This window comes from Pseudorasbora parva, chromosome 12 (genome assembly GCF_024679245.1).
Source record: "Pseudorasbora parva isolate DD20220531a chromosome 12, ASM2467924v1, whole genome shotgun sequence".
Lineage (NCBI taxonomy): Eukaryota > Metazoa > Chordata > Actinopteri > Cypriniformes > Gobionidae > Pseudorasbora > Pseudorasbora parva.
The window spans coordinates 38,305,204-38,322,569 of NC_090183.1; the positions used below are offsets into that span (position 1 = coordinate 38,305,204).

Genomic DNA, 17,366 nt, shown 5'->3' on the forward strand with positions numbered 1-17,366 from the left:
GTATCAATGATTTTTTAAAAGGATATTGCTTCACTGTAAAAAATTGTGGTTGGTTTTTGTTGGTTTAACTTTAAAAAGTAAGTAACCTGGTTGCCTTAAAATGTTGAGTTTATTGAAATTAAAAATTTGAGTTGATACAATGAAGGAAAAATTGATAAATGTAGATGAAAATAGCACTATTTGGCATGTTTCACTGCATTATCAGAAATAAAACACACAATTACCCAATATGCTTACAAAATCTTTTAATAATATTTTAATAAAGGTTGTCGAATCTCAAAAAATTGTTATTGTATAAACTCAAAATTTTAATTTCAATGAACTCAAAATTTTAAGGCAACCAGGTAACTTTTTTTCTAAATAATTTTTTACAGTGTTCCCCCCCACTCATATTTTTATTTGTAATAAAACAGAACATTCATACAGCATGCATACAACTCACAAACAGAATATGCCATCGATTACACCATCTCTTTTAAAAAACTAAATTATTTCACAAAATAAAACACGTTTTGGATAAGTGTAAAGCAACAGAAAGTATTTTCTTCATGCTAAGTGTAAATAGATGTTAGATGCTATTATGCTTATTGGAAACAATGATATTTGCACCTTATAGTATTGCAGTATAATATATATAAAACAGTATGTAATGACAAAAACATATTTAGTGTATATTTAGTAAAATCATAAATGGGTGCCGTCTTATTGGGACATCATTTATATAATTTTTTTTATTAAAGGGGGGGTGAAACACTCAGTTTCAGTCAGTGTCATGTCAATCTTGAGTACCTATAGAGTAGCATTGCATCCTGCATATCTCCGAAAAGTTTTTATTTTTTTAATAATTATATAAGAAAGATGCGCTGTTCCGAGTCTTTCCGAAAAAATCCGAGCGGGTGGGGGCGTGTCGTGTGAGCGGAGCTAAATAATGACGTGTGCAGCAGCGCGCTGTGTGTTGAGTCGAGCGTCATCCCTAACAGCGGAAAAAAACTTTATTCAAAATAAAAATATGGCTTTTAATCAGATACAGCCATACATCTATGATCCGGAATCAGACCCAGAGGCTGAAGTTGAACAGGAGCAGCAGCAAAAACGACTAGAGCAGGACGTCTGTATGTGGTAAGTTACAAGTTATACACTAACTATATAATATGCTTAGCGGCTTGTGTTATTTACATATTTATACTTGAATTATATCGTCGTATTTTTGTCTTTGAAGGTGTACATGTGGGAAGTGCAGTTGTGCACGTGTGTTTACGCGTGGTTTGTGTAGACAGTAAGCGGACTAAAAGCAGTCTCACTCACCCTTCTAACGTTGGGACTGCTCCATCCTTCAGCATTAGGCGATTGGGAAAATCCGGCGTCGAGCTGGGCCTTGTTTATGAAACAGTCGGCACCAAAATGCAGCGAACAGATATAAACATTCGCGCAACTCAGTTGCTGATCCGGAAAAGCAAATTACATCCACTGTTGCCTTAACGCGGGGTTTTTGGCGAATCTGTGCAGGACTGTCTTGGTCTGGCAACCAAAAACCCACTTTTTTGGTGACATTGTTATGTGCTATGTGTAATTGTCACCTGTCCAGCATCCTACAAGCCAGCGCTTTGATGGGCGTAGGCTGTTGCTTTCGCTCTCTCCCTCGCTCTCTCTCACGCGCTTCCGGTAGAATTGTCCGTAAGGCCCATACAAGGAAATTCCGCCCCCACTAACGTCAATGGGGACGCATGATCTCAAAAAACTTGCCGAAACTTATGACTAACCGGAAGTAGTATTTTTGACAAAGAAATACTCCCATCAAACGTCCACCTTAACTTTTGAAACTTTGTCTATGTTTAGTATGGGATTCCAAGTCTTTAACAGTGTAAAAAGATCAGTATGCATGAAACAGCATTTCACCCCCCCTTTAAATAAAAATATTATATATATAGTACATTTATTTATACTAATAAATACTTTATCTCCACCTCTTGGATTTTTAATTTTTTAATTTTTTTTAATAAACACCAGCAATGCAGGCTATTTGCACTTGGTGTGAATAGACACTCTGAATTTTAGCACAACTTCTTGCATAGTTCGCACAAGCAAACTCTTTTTATGAACTCAGTACTTTTTACACATACACAAAAAAACACTTACATTTTTTCCCCATTTCTCTCGAGCGAGTCTGTTAAACACATACTCTAACCTTTTGGTAAGCGGGCTTGTGTGTTTCCTTCATATAAAAAGCTCTTCCTTTATCTGCAGATGTTCTCCCTTTCCCAGACATATGGAATTCCTCACCCTGTGGTCTGGAGGGAGGGAGGGGATGCTGCGGAAGAGACCCATCTGGAGTGGGAACAAGGTGGGTAATGGTAGAGATGAGGCCCCCTCTCTGCCTGGTTCTCTGGAGAACCCTTGGGCTTGTCTGGAAACGCATCAGTCGGCGGGGCGATCCAAAGCCTGTCACCAGATAGCCCAGGGAGAGGAGTTAAAACTACAATCAGTTCTGCCGTTTAATGATAGAAGCTACAGGCCACTGGAGACCGGACGAGTCCTGAACAGACGGGCTTAGTGAATGCAGCTGAAGGATTATGACAGATTTTGGGTGATGATGGAGACAAGTGGTTTTGAGGCCGTGAATAATCAGACACAGCCAAACTCGACCACTTTGACATGCTTATTTAGTCTGATTATCGTACGTTAAGAGCACAGAGCAGCATTAAACCCCTTTCACGTGTCAGGGCTTCAACACAAGTGTCATGCGCCATTTTGACCTCCATACTAAAAGTGTTGCAAATAGCATTACATAAGAGGGTTTTATGAGGTTGCCGGGTCAAAAGAAAGTGGTTTTACAAGTCCAAGAATGAAAACAAACAAACAGGGCAACTTAGACTAGTTTAGCCTAACTTACTGTACACTCACCTAAAGGATTATTAGGAACACCATACTGATACTGTGTTTGACCCCCTTTCGCCTTCAGAACTGCCTTAATTCTACGTGGCATTGATTCAACAAGGTGCTGAAAGCATTCTTTAGAAATGTTTGCCCGTATTGATAGGATAGCATCTTGCAGTTCATGTCATGTTCAAGAAACCAATTTGAAGTGATTCAAGCTTTGTGACATGGTGCATTATCCTGCTGGAAGTAGCCATCAGAGGATTGGTACATGGTGGTCATAAAGGGATGGACATGGTCAGAAACAATGCTCAGGAAGGCCGTGGCATTTAAACGATACCCAATTGGCGCTAAGGGGCCTCAAGTGTGCCAGTAAAACATCCCCCACACCATTACACCACCACCACCAGACTGCAGTGGTAACAAGGCATGATGGATCCATGTTCTCATTCTGTTTACGCCAAATTCGGACTCTACCATCTGAATGTCTCAACAGAAATCGAGACTCATCAGACCAGGCAACATTTTTTCGGTCTTCAACTGTCCAATTTTGCTGAGCTTGTAGCCTCTTTTTCCTATTTGTAGTGGAGATGAGTGTTACCCTGTGGGGTCTTCTGCTGTTGTAGCTATTCGCCTCAAGGTTGTGCGTGTTGTGGCTTCACAAATGCTTTGCTGCATACCTCAGTTGTAACGAGTGGTTATTTCAGTCAAAGTTGCCCATAGGACTGCCACATACTGGATGTTTTTCCCTTTTCACACCATTCTTCTTTGTAAACCCTAGAAATGGTTGTGCGTGAAAATTCCAGTAACTGAGCAGATTGTGAAATCCTCAGACCGGCCCGTCTGGCACCAACAACCATGCCACGATCAAAATTGCTTAAGTCACCTTTCTTTCCCATTCTGACATACAGTTTGGAGTTCAGGAGATTGTCTTGACCAGGACCACACCCCTAAATGCATTGAAGCAACTGCCATGTGATTGGTTTATTAGATAATTGCATGAATGAGAACTTGAACAGGTGTTCCTAATAATCCTTAAGGTGAGTGTGTGTAGGCTGTTAAGTGTCCAGCGAGTGGAATCATTCTCTGCGCTGGATGATGACGAAAAAAGGGATGTCAAACTCCTGTTGCTTTTAACTGTTTTATTGTACGTACGTATGAATGGCAATACAAGTTATTAGCATTATTTTGTAACTTTCACCCTGACTGCCATACCTACGCGTAGTTCAATGGATCATAGAACACTGATGCGAGTCATTTAGCTAGAGGAAGAGAAAATGATTTCTCTGAATTTGTCAGCAGGGCTAAAGGACTTGGTCTCCTCTGGGTCTCGTGTCAGTGCTTTACATGAAGGGTGAGAGCTCTACTCTGACATCTCCATCCCAGACGAGACAGCTCCCAGCATGCCTCAGGGTGCCAGGACTCACTATCAGAGCAGCACACATCACTCAATGTGCCGAGGAGAAAGCTTTTATTCCGCATACCAAATTATTTGCATCAAAAGCGAACAAGAGTATTCGGACAGTTCAGCTGCATTGAATGTCAATGCGTTAGATAAAACATCCAACCAAATGACATTTATTTTAAAGAAATATAACATGAAGATATGATAAATTAAATGGACATGTCCTGCTGTAAAATAACTTTCAGATCAGTCGGTTAAAAAAGTAATTGCAAGTGCCTAATTGCACATTTGAGTCACTTTATTCAGAGTAGCTTTGGGTGTGTTGGAGTTCATTTGAATGAAAAAGAACTAAAACAACACGTTAGATAAATTGAACATTTTATTCGTGGAAAAAACACAAGCAAATTGCATCAATAGACATTTCTACTGGAAGCAAGGGAAATGATAAAGAAGCCTCCAAAAGCAAAGTCGTGCACATGCCAGAAGTCTGTCGAATGTTAGCATTGTATCAGCTATAGACAAGGAGCAGTGATCAGTTTAAAAAAGTAAAAGGTACATTTACAATTAAAATAATGAGCTCCACACAAAATGTACAAAAACAACAACAACTAGCAAAAACAAAAGGAGAGAAAAAAAAAGATTTTTACCAACAAATTTAAAAGTTATTATGCAAAAGCAAACTGTAAAAGCATTTTTTTTTACAAGATATTCACAAAATGAAAGGAGCCAGGTCTATACAGGTACACTGAAATTTCACAAGGTTAACGCTATAGCATATGTAAACAAGCATTCTATATTTGGGTTTCTGACAAAAAAAAAAGAATGACAAAAAGCTACAAAAGTAACCATCTTTACACAGTAAATTAAGGTTACTGGTCGTACACAAGAACAGAACTGCTTGCGCTTAAAAAGGAAAAACAAACAAACGTTTAGCTCCATTGTCATTCATAGCCTATTATGTTGGCTTTTGCACCATTTTGAGTTATAAACAAGCCATTTCAATTCAGCACGTTTTCCTCCTCAAATTTAAATAAATTAAGATAAAATTCATTGCTTGTTTTTTTCTCTTTACAATTTTACAAAATTCAGGTAACCGTTTCTGACAGCGGATAAGGCAAGTGAAAAAATGGCTATATTCATACATTTTACGAAATGTTGTCTTAGGCTATACATTGCAAATTCTTACAACTTTGCAGGGGATAAAATGTAGCAAAATCTCAATAATCTGAACAATGCAGAATAATTGACACCCAGTGATCTGTGATGTCAAACATCTCCCATTCTGGTTATTTCTTTGCATACTTCTGAGAAAAGTGTCCATCTTGAATTGCACTGATCTAATTGGGTCAGAAAAGGAAATCAGTCTCAATACAACTGAAATGCTTTGTATCCAACAATCAATAGCGGTTTGGTTGGTTAACATCACAAATACATAAGACACACACGTTTACCCTCTCAAAACAACCCAGTAAAGCCTTCATTTATACAAGATGCTTATTAGTCTGCCTACTTCTGCTAATGAAGCGAAACTCAGGTTGTTAACAGGAGCAGTATCTCATTCAAAGCATCAAAATGTCCATTTATCTCTTCATTTCAAAACATACAAAAGATTAAAAGAACAATTCAAGGAGGGAAAAACAGCTTGATGGGAGTTCTATGCCATAGCAGAGTTAACACGCAGTACAATGACAGAAGTCAGTGTTGTCTTTACAGATTGGACTTGAATGTCTATGAATTTACAAGTATACAAATATTCTGCATATATCAAGAGGACAAGAATTACACATTTGAAATGGATTATATTAGACTTTATTAAAATGTTATATATCACACATATGGTAATTACATTTTGAATTATTCATTTGTCTAGCATGTCATCAATATCAAATTCCTTTGGTCCTTCAATAAATAAAACTCATATCATATACACATACTTTGTACAAGTTTAATACAGTTCAAAGGGATGATTTGCTGACTCTGAGATTTGTGGGAAACCGCCAGGTAGACATCTTGAGTATTTTGAGTCAACAGGGAGCAGTGATATTGAGTGAAATCATACTTGTGTCAATTTTGTGACACTGTAGTAAACAAATTGTAAAAAAAACTGTTGGTAGTGAATGCTTGTGAGAGTTCCCACACATTCAGTGACAGTTTGAAGTTCATGTTAGAATGGCTCTGATTTCTAGCGGTGGGACTGTTTTAGTGACTACAGCACCGCTATCATGTACATTTTGGAAAATAATGGGTGGGAAAAAAGTCACAAGTTTGTCTTCAGGATAAAACAAGGCCTAACATTAAAAGCCTTAACATTAAAATCGGTTTCTTTCCATCAAAAATAACTAGAAAACGCAAAAAAAAGGCCTATGGACCTTTGAGACGTCAAACCCTTTTAGTGTTTTTACAATACATCATATGTAGACCATGAAGGACATCAAAAGCTGTCAAATAAAACGTTTCAAATACATTTGCAAAACCAGACGTTAAGCCAAGTGAGCATTAAGAAAACTCGGTTCCGAATGTTCAAATCCAAAGCTCACATCATGCTCGCAATATCTCTTTGCAGTTTTTGAATCCCAGCTGTCTTCTCCATAACAAAGCGGATGCGAAGCACCATCCGTTTAGTTCATTGACGAAACCAGATCTAGGGACCCGCAGTGCACAAAGGTTCAAATCAAAATCCCAAACCAAAGCAACAGAAGAATGCAGCCTGACACCAGGACACACGTATTTCCATTGTTTTCAGGAGTAGAGGATCTGTTTCTATGGTGTGAACGTCAGTCTGAGGACTGAAACCATTTCACAGTGTATCTAGCACCATTGTGGGAAGTTTCTCAGGAATCAACACAAAAGGGGAGCCGTCGGCTAGAGCTACTTTAGCAGTGTGAAACTGACCCCAAAAAAATCAAGTAAAAGTAGAAAGATGCAACATAATAAATAAGAGCAATAATGGTCCAGAATAGTTAAAATGTCGGTGGTTATTGCGCACAGTGGACATTTACATACATCTTTTTTTTCTTTAAAACAAAACAAAAAAAGTTGATTCAGCTGCACATCCACGTACAAATATAAAACAATACATACAAGAGTGGGATGTCTCCAGAAAGGGAGAGGTACAGTTTGCTCAACAACCCAAAAGCCATGGCCCAGTTTGCACCATTCACACAAATGTATGTTTATGTATGCGAGTGTGTGAGGTTACGAGGACCATTCATCCCCCTTTGATGGAAATGAATATGAGTCGGCTCAGGGAAAGGTGAGGGGGAAACGGAGGCGGAGTACATCCCCGCTGTCTCGGCAGCGTCCGTGGCGCTCAGAATGACTCGTCGTGCCCAACCAAGAGGTCTCCCTTTGGGGTCGAAGCACGGGATGAGCCCTTGTCCATGCTCTCCGAGCCGGAGCTCTGGTGCTGCTGTTCAGAGCTGGCGCTGGAGGTGACTGTCGAGGATGAGGTGGAGGAGGTGCGGGTCTTCTCCTTAAAGTCTGTTATGATCACTGTGACGTTCCCCACAGTGATGGCCAGCTGCTGGGCTGTGCTCCTGTCAATGTTCTTTAGCTTGGGCCTGCAGATGTGGAGAGAGATCGAAACATTCAGGAGGGTAGTGCCACAAAGATAGTGAAGTAACATGCACATGTATAGTGATGGCTTAAATTTTAAAAATAATTGTTCATGTTTGCTATTGTTTTAAATATTTTTGCCAGTAAAATAGAACTATTAAATTATTATTATGTAGTGTAATTTAGACACAATATCACAACTATAAGAATTCCCTTTAAAGTTCACAAGACTTTTTTCTTTGATCAATTTGCACAGTGAATATGGGTCGGAGCACTTCATTTTGAATTCTCAAAGTGCACTAGATTTGAGAATTCTCAAAGTCCACCCACCATAGACTCACAAAAATCCCATGGGACTAAAAAAAGGATTCATGGTTTACACGGAAAAAAAAAATGAAGCAGCACAACTGTTTACAAATGAAAATGATAAGAAATGCTTCTTGAACAACAAATCATCATATTAGAACGATTTCTAATTCAAAAAAGGATCTTATGACACTGAAGACTGAAATGACTGCTGAAAATTCAGCTTTGCCATTACAGGGATACATACAATCTTAAACAATAGTAAAATAGAAAACATATATTTTCAATGGTAAAAATATTTCAAAATTGTACTGTTTCTACAGTATTTTTGAGTAAATAAATGTATACCAGTATACAAAAGAGATGTCTTTTGAATGGAAGTGTACATTTTTAAACAAAATATTTAAAAAATAGATTTTGAATAAATGAAATATAATTTTACACATTTCAAATCAGTGAAGAAAAGTAATAATATAATTAATTTGATACATTTATATAGTGCCTTTTCTGGGTCCTCAAAAGCACTTTACATTGAAGGGGGGAATCTCCTAAACCACCACCAATGTGCAGCATCCACCTGGATGATGCAACGGCAGCCATATTGTGCCAGAGCGCCCACCACACACCAGCTGATTGGTGGAGAGGAGCCCGAGGGATTAAGCCAATCAGAAGAAGGGGATGATTAGAAGGCCATGATGAACAGAGGCCAATGGGTAAATTTGGCCAGGATGCCGGGGTTATACACCTACTCTTTTTCCGAGAGAACATCCTGGGATTTTTAATGACCACAGAGAGTCAGGAACTCGGTTTAACGTCTCATCCGAAGGACGGTGCTCTTTGACAGTATAGTGTATAGTACAGATTCCCTCTGGGCCCATGCCATATAACAAACAATGAGTTTTCCTGCTTTTCAACTTTTGCAGTATTTGCATGATTTTGATTTAAATGCAGAAAAGGTATGGTCGTTTCATGCAAACCACGTTGAAGGGGCAAACACTTGTCACAGTAAAAAGTCCACCCACACAGCTTCTATTGCAAAAGACAATGTTACTCTCTCTAAAAAACAACATGGAATCATTTTTATTAGTGCTTACGTTTAGGAGTAACAATCCCTAAACACTAGAATGCAGAAATTTGAGGTGAATGGATGGTTGAGAGAAAAAATAAGGCCAGGTTCACATTTCCTCAACATTTGTTTGCTCTGTCAGAAACCAGCAAAGTAGAAAAAGATGAACAGAGATCAGCAAGATTAACTCTGAACAGCAGTCATTTCAAAAGTTAGACAATCACCAAAACTGACATTTACACAAAAAGCCCAATACAAAATCTTTCAAAAAACAGGAGACACATTTCCAGGGTTGTGTGCATGGCAAAAGCACAAAGCTAAATCTCATTGATTGGCATTAGCCTCAGTTGTTAGTATGCCTCCAAGACAATGTGACACAATGAGCTCTGCTGGCAGAAGCAGACAGAAACAGAATGGTGGGACGGCAGCCAACAGGGCGTGTGTGGGAGTAAAACTGTGCTGCTCATTTGAGATCAGCCCACGACTCGCTCATTCAGAGAGAAAGGCACAGATGCAGACAGAGGGGGGAGAGGAGAGGAGGCATTTGTGAATCAGAGCAGTTTCTACAGTGACTTTCTACAGCGACTGCCAGCTTTGTTCCCTGTCAGAGTGACTTACAACATTCTCAAGCCAGATCTTCAACTGCAATTATTATTACACTACCATTATTTGGGCTTTTAGATAGCAGTATTAAGGTTTATGAGACAGTGTCTATTGCTCATAGAAGTGTCTTTGCCTTTCTAGACCAGCGTTTCCTAACTGGGGTGCCGTCTGATGCCTGCAAGGGTGCCGTGTGAAAGGTGCCGGCACGCACTTGCACCGCAGTTCATCTCACATCTGATGACGCATCGCATTTTTAATATGGGTTGTAACTTGAAAATAATGCTTTATGTATGTTTCTGGATACATGTGCTGACTCCTCAGTGATACACTACAACAGCAATAATAGAAGAAAAACGTGGGCAAAACGGTCTCTCTTTGTAAACTGTGTTCAATGCATGGGAGTGCTGCCGTATGACCAGTCATTTTCACTGTCATCATCACCCGGGTATATATTCGCCAGAAGATGCGAATGAGAACTTGCACGCGCTATGAGAAGATCTGTCTCTGTGCACTCACTCACCTGAAAGCGTGCGCAAATATTGAGTTCTCTTTCAAGTCTTGCGCTTGAACGGACAAACTCACACAAAATGAATGTCAACATGTCCATCTTGATGAGTATACAAGCAGACATAGTCTCTATATGCCTTAAGTGAACTTTATACAGTCGAGAAAGACGATGCATATCCTTGCATTAGGTCTTAAAGGGGCAGTAGCCTTTCCTGCTGTGTGTTTATTGTCAAACAAACGATAAGACAATCACTCACTGCTCCTTATTGAATAGTTTTTGTAAGTTTAATAAGGATAAATCTTTAATTTAAAGAGTTAAATATGGAGTTATTTTAGATTTGATTGCTTTGTTTCAATTTCTGTATCTGAAAACTAATGTTAGACCTACCTGAAAACCATTGTTTATTTTATTAGTATCTTTGCTCAATAGTAATAATTTGTGCTGCTGCTTGTATTTAAGTTATTTGTTCTTATTTTTTTTATTTTTTCCCTGAACATAGCAAATACCAAACCGTACTGAAACTGTGAAGCTAAAACTGTGATACAAACCGAACCGTGAGCAATTTGTACCTTTACCCCCCTAGCGTAAAATATGCGAGGGCGACATTTCCAAAGGGTGCCATGACTGAAAAAAGGTTGGGAAACACTGTTCTAGACTATGTGAACAGTGCTGAGGGGCAGGGCATTGGGTACCAGCACCTGAACTTGATGCTTCATTTTTTTTATTTTTATGGAAAAAGTACTTATTTTTTCTTTGCTGAATAGTTAAAGTAAAAAAAAGCATTTAATGTAGTAAACAGTGCAGAGCCTCCAGGTTCTACATCAGAATGGCGGCTCAGTATTGGCCACTGATTGACCAGCACACGTAATGAAGCTCTGCACTGTTTATTACGACAACCGCATAGGAGAAAATAAGGTTCTTAATTTAAATATAATATTAAATAAATTATCTTAATTTTGTGATGTGAAAGAAAGCAAGAAAGAAAGAAAGAAAGAAAGAAAGAAAGAAAGAAAGCAAGAAAGAAAGAAAGAAAGAAAGAAAGAAAGAAAGAAAGAAAGAAAGAAAGAAAGCAAGCAAGCTTTGCTGCTGTATGATCCTGTCTCTACTTCCCAAAAAAAGAAGAAAAAGTACAAAGATAAAAGGTGAGATACCTGGAGATGTGGGAGTTCTTGATTTTGGTTGTGGATTTGCCGGACTGAATGCTGTTTCGTTCACTGGGTGGACTTTGATGGCTGTCTGACTTGGGTCTGTAAAGAGAAACTCTTTTGGTTACACATGCCATGAAGAAAACCAGACGTTTATCAAATTATTGGTGACTAACGGACTTGTTCTTTTTGCTGTTGGGTTTCTTGGTGATGGCTGGGGTAATTTCTTTTTCCCGGTCCTTCTTTTCTTTGTCAGGCTGCTCCTTCTCGCTTTTGTCCTTGTCCGTGTGTTCGCTGTCGGCTGGAATTTTGTCGGGACGCTCACCCTCGGGCCGATCTTTCTCAGGCCTCTCGGGCTTTTCCTTCTTCTCTTTCTTTGGAGGAGGAGGGGTGGCGTACTGCTGGGCCACCTGCTGTGCCACCAGCTGGGAGTTTATCCGGGGTTTCCTGTTGGGCCGAAAAGAGTTGATAGCATTAGAGTGGCACAAACCAATAAACTCTTCACTCATGTAGTGAGCCTGTAGGCTAAGTTCAATATCAAAAGCCTGAAGTATTATAGCTTTTCAAATGAATGGTCTTGGTTTAACACAAGCTCCAAAATCTCTGCATTTGATTACCACAGAAAATAACTTTGTCTTGTCCCTAAGGTTTTGGGGGGTAAACCCATTGCATTTACAGAGATACACTTACAACATAAATCTATGGTGACTTTTTTTAAAGTTCCCTGTTTATTTTTATTTATATCTATTAAAAAACTAAGAGACTGTTTTGCATGGAGCAAACAGAATTGTTAACAGCATTTGACCAGAAATGTATTAATCTAGAAAAGGTAATTCATTACTAAACAACCAACAATTTAGAAAAGTTCGGACAACTTTAACGATCAAACAACATACATTTTTGTTTTTGAAAAACTACCAGAGGGCTTGGAGGTACCATTCATGTAGTAAGCATTCACAACAAGTTACATGTTGCCACATTTGCTAACAGTGGTTAGGGGCTCATTAAAAGTTTCATTTCAAATACGAGGGACAGCTATATTAAGCAGCACTCACTAGAAACAATGGAGTCTGCTCTTCATTGCATGCCAGCATGTAATCCACCTCAGTCAGTGTTAACACACAACCATTTTAAAGCACATATTCTGTGGATTGTGATGAAGACATTAAGACATACCAAGCCAGGTAATGGCCTCTACAGGCATTTCAGTACCTAAAACCCATTCACTCTTGCCCGAATGTGATGACAGCCCATTGCCAGCTGTGTGGGTCTGCTGAATGTGTAATCTCATTACTCTACTCCTTTAATAAATGACTGTGAGGATCATAGGGTGGGACATTTGCAGCATGTCATTGTCAGAGGGACTAATCAGATTAGCGCGAAGGTTTGGCCCCCATTCTTCACAAAATGGTTTTCAGTCTGGCTGTCCTCTGAAACAGACAAGCTCCATTAAAACTTGGGGTATACATAAAGTAGCAGAGAGGGGGAAAAGTTTACATAAACATGATGGTCATTTAAAAAAATATGTATTATTCACAAAAGCAGAATATCCATGCAGCTCCAAATATAAGGTACCAAATATAAGAGTACTATAATATAGTCACGTGACTCAAACGCTGACTGACAGTAGCTAGAAGTTTGCAGACACACAGAAAGGAGCAGTTACCTCTGTTTATACAATCTGGATACTATTGCTGGGGTAATTGCATGTTTTACACAGTTTATTGTGCAGGTAAGTTAATCGCTGTTCTTATGCACTGCTACATGCCCACATACAGACAGTGCATGAGCCTCAAACCGAGATCACTTTCGCTTGTGTTGCCACAAAAATTTCTAATTTTTTAACCCGTTTTAAGGCCGGTTTCACACTACACGTGTTAGCAGTGCGTAAGCAGCGCATGTTTTTTTCAGCGCATGATTAGAGCATTCACACCGCATGCAGAGGCAGCGCGTCGCAGGAGCAAAAGCGGCAGTGCCAAGATTGTTTCGGCACAAGTCTATTATTGTTATTGAGTTATTGATCAAAATTGACCTGATTAAAATGAAAAATAACAAATTTCACCATGAAATCATGTAGTGACGTGTTGCACTATCACCATATGACATTCAGCACTGTGAAAAAAAAGAAATAAAATGCATAAAAACACATCACTGCCAGAAGTTTTTGCCCAAATGTCAAAGGCCCATTTAAATTATTAAAACAATTTTTTTTTCTTCTTAACTTTAAGGTTACTTTTATCATGTAAACTACCTATATACAGCATGTTATATGCGCATGTATTCGGGACAGGGGAAACTTCTCTGCCAATCAAAAATTAAACATTAAACACATTAAACAGTATGTGTAAAAAAATTAATAAAAATGCCTAAAGAACAAAAGCATTATAAGCTCAAGAAACACTAATAAAGCACAGTGTGCCAGTTATCATACAGAATGTACGGTACATATACACACATGAGTAAGTATATGGTTGTGGTGTTTAAATTTTCACATTTTCATGTTGAGAGAAACAATATTATTATTGGATGATGATATTCTCGGGTGAGAAAACGTAGCTCGTAACATTCTGAAATTTGACTGCATTTGCATTTGACTGCATTTACATTTGACTATTAGCCTACACTCTTGTCCTTATCTGTGATAAACTCTAAGCAATGCGCATCCATCTCGCGAATGTACAGTAGGGATGTGATGGTGACATTTTCCCACCGGTTAATCAAAGTGTGACCTCATCTGTAATAACGGTATCTGGGTTTTTAATTCGCTAATTCTATCTAACTGAAAGGAACATGCGCACTGCATTTGCACTCGGATGCAAAGCGAGGGCTTTCAATGAATTCCTATGAAAGTTATGCTTCCATATGAACTGAAAACGCGCCAGTGCGCGCACACCATAAATGACAGCTCGTCAGTAAATGCACGCTCTGTGCGGCCAAGCAGATTTTAGTTTCGGTTTAAATTAGCCTATTATTCTTAATGAAAAACACAACACAATGACACACTTCCTTTATTAGGCGCTTTTACATTTCACTTTGAAACAAAATCTTCCGCGATCATCTGTCAGCTCAAGATCTGAATCCTGCTGCGACGCTCGTTCGGCTCATATAGCAGGCAACTTCAGTTTTTATTTGAACGGCCTGTTCTCTAAATGAACTCAATTACTTTAATACTATAAAAACTTTAAGACTATAAAAAGTCTTATTCTGTCATGTTCACCCAAGTGTTTAGTTTGGCTCAGCAGCGCGTGCCTCGTCTCTCGTCCGTTCTTCGACACGCTCGCCGTTGTGCTATTCTTTTAAACGACAGAGCCTTAAACCTTCTTTAGCAACTTTTCCACTGGACAGCGCGAGCACAGAGGCTAAAATCAATGCCTTACTCTACTGCGTTACATCAAAAAGTAATAAGTTACTGTAATGTATTACTTTTGTAATGCGTTACTCACAACACTGATTAGAAGTTCTCGCCCTCACTCTGGTTACAGATGCGCTTACCTGAACTTGTGTATGCCGTGCTGCCTTTCCTTATTCGCCTGGTGTTTGGATTTGATGTGATTCTCGTTGTTGTGGTGATATTATGATAACTTGGTTTCATTAATTAATTTTATCAAAAGTAACGCCATTTTGTCGGATCATCTAATTAATTCCAAACATAGCAAGGCAGACAACAACATTAAGTGATACAATACAATCAACTAATTAACCAGCTCAGAAGCCCAAAGTGGATTTATTTATAACAGATTTAGAGGGATTTATCATGGATTCACGGCCAGCAAATCAACGCAGTAAAATTTGAATAGTATATTTAGTTTTCAAATATTAAAATTACAGATCGAATATTAGAATATTTGACTATTCGTGCACACTCCATATTTTTACCAGTCACCAAGAGATGAAGAATGTTCCAGTTTGAGTAAAACTGCACTCATCACTGCCACTTTTCACCAAGGGTGTCTAATCACAGTGGAGAAGTGGTGGGACAAACACAACACTGACCAAATGCCACATTTTTCTTGCACAAATTCAACTTACAGGTTAATAATTTAAAACAAGACCCAGGATTCACAAGACACAGATTCAAAAAATCTGTGAAATTAGATACTATTAACACTTCTACGGATATTCCATATCATAGCAAGCAAGCAAAGTGTCAAAAAAAAAAAAAAAAAAAAAAATTCCCCTGCAATATCAAAACACTCAAGAGCTTCACAGCAAGGTGTTTTTCAGCTGGCTAAAAACGCTTTGGGTGGACACATGGCCTAATAGAGGCAGTTTGACTAATTCATACATGCAATTGCCTGCTCTTTTATGCTTTCAAATAACTGTACTCTGTGCAAATTTATCTGTGTCAGGTTTATAACAAGCAGAAATCTGTAAGAAATGTGATGACCCATAGACTAAATGAGTGGAGTTGAAAGAGAGAAGTCATCGTGGTTAAGGGAATGCGTTTTGAAATTAGGGCTGGGCGATAAAACGATAACGATAATTATCACGATATAATTTTCCTCGATAAAACGATAACAACAGGTCGATAAATTCTCGATATAATGCTTACGCGCTATGCGTAATGCTGCGCATGCGTATTGCAGACCGGGCGTCTGCTTGCTGCACGCGGTAATGTTTACAGTCTGTGGCTGACAGGCTTGGAGGATCGGAGATAAGTGGAGCGATAAAAATGAGCAATAGTGAAGAAAATGCAGCGCTCACGGCCAGCTCGGAGGACACAGATATCGTTGACAAGTTAGTTCGCTCAACTTCAGTGGTTTGGAGATATTTTAGCGATCCCATCCGACATAAAACAGAGCGACGTGCATGGACTGCTTATCATAGGTTCACGTTCACCACACGGAATTTAATTATTAAATTATCGTGTTTCTTCAAAGTATGGACTTCAAAGTCCTTCCATATAACATGCAGCCCAACACAGCGGTGAATCTACATTAACTACATTCACACACCGGCTTATTACCTTGTTAGCTGTAGTGGCCCTGCGTCCCAATTCGCATACTATCCATCCTAAATAGTATTCGAAAATAGAATTAGTATGTCCCAAATCGTAGTATGTAGAAAAGAGTATTCCAAAGATTCCCGGATGGTTTACTATTTCCGGTCCGAATTCACAGTATGGATCGATGGGCACTCTAACGGCTGATATTGCCCACAACCCATTGCGAGTTGGACGAGGATTCGATTAGAACTACAAACGCGGATAAAAAGCGTTAAAAAAACTACAAACATGACGGATGTGCGAGTTCGACGGTTAAGTAGAGAAGTTTAGATAAAGGGGTTTGAGTTACCAACTATCAATATTTAACCTGACAAAAATATATTTATTCAGTGTTGTCCACATTATATTTCACCTGGACAGCATTGAGAACTTTTGAAATGACACGTTTGGCCATTAACTTTTAAATGCATCATTATATTTAAACTGTAAATACATGAGGAGAGTCTCTGCATTAAAGACCCACAAAGCAGATCAACGAGCGGCTACATTTCTCTCCGATACGGTAGGAGATTAAACTGAATGTGAAGGATTTGAACTGTGACGAATCTGACGATGATTGACAGGGCAGATAAACGGTGACGGGGTGCACGTAACTAAGCGACAGAGTCCGTTAAAGATGGCGAAGTAGTATGTCCCGAAGCTTGCATACTTTTCTGCTACACACTCAAAAGTATATACTTTTTCTACACAAAAAGAGTACATACTTTTAGGACGTAGTATAAGTAGGCGAATTGGGACGCAGCATGGGTGACTTATTTACAACAGGCTAACGTTACCAAACTATAATCACTAAACATCGGACTTGTACATCGCTATCATAATTGTTTGTCTTTGGTGATTTATTAATGACTCCGCATCGCCTGTATCAAAAGAGAAATAATGTCATCTGGTGTTTAAAA

At 38.9% G+C, this 17,366-nt stretch overlaps 1 protein-coding gene across 1 annotated transcript in view; it reads right to left on the reverse strand.

Annotated features, from left to right (window-relative positions):
• Positions 1 to 4,645: 4,645 nt before the first annotated feature.
• The window catches only part of rybpb (RING1 and YY1 binding protein b), a 31,790-nt gene continuing 19,069 nt past the window's right edge, over positions 4,646 to 17,366 (reverse strand). The window contains exons 3-5 of the mRNA XM_067460217.1: positions 11,643 to 11,909; positions 11,469 to 11,564; positions 4,646 to 7,839 (exon numbers count right to left, since the gene is read on the reverse strand). Of these exons, the coding sequence (XP_067316318.1) occupies positions 7,590 to 7,839; positions 11,469 to 11,564; positions 11,643 to 11,909 (613 nt within the window). The 3' untranslated portion in view covers positions 4,646 to 7,589. The remainder of the gene's footprint in view (positions 7,840 to 11,468; positions 11,565 to 11,642; positions 11,910 to 17,366) is intronic.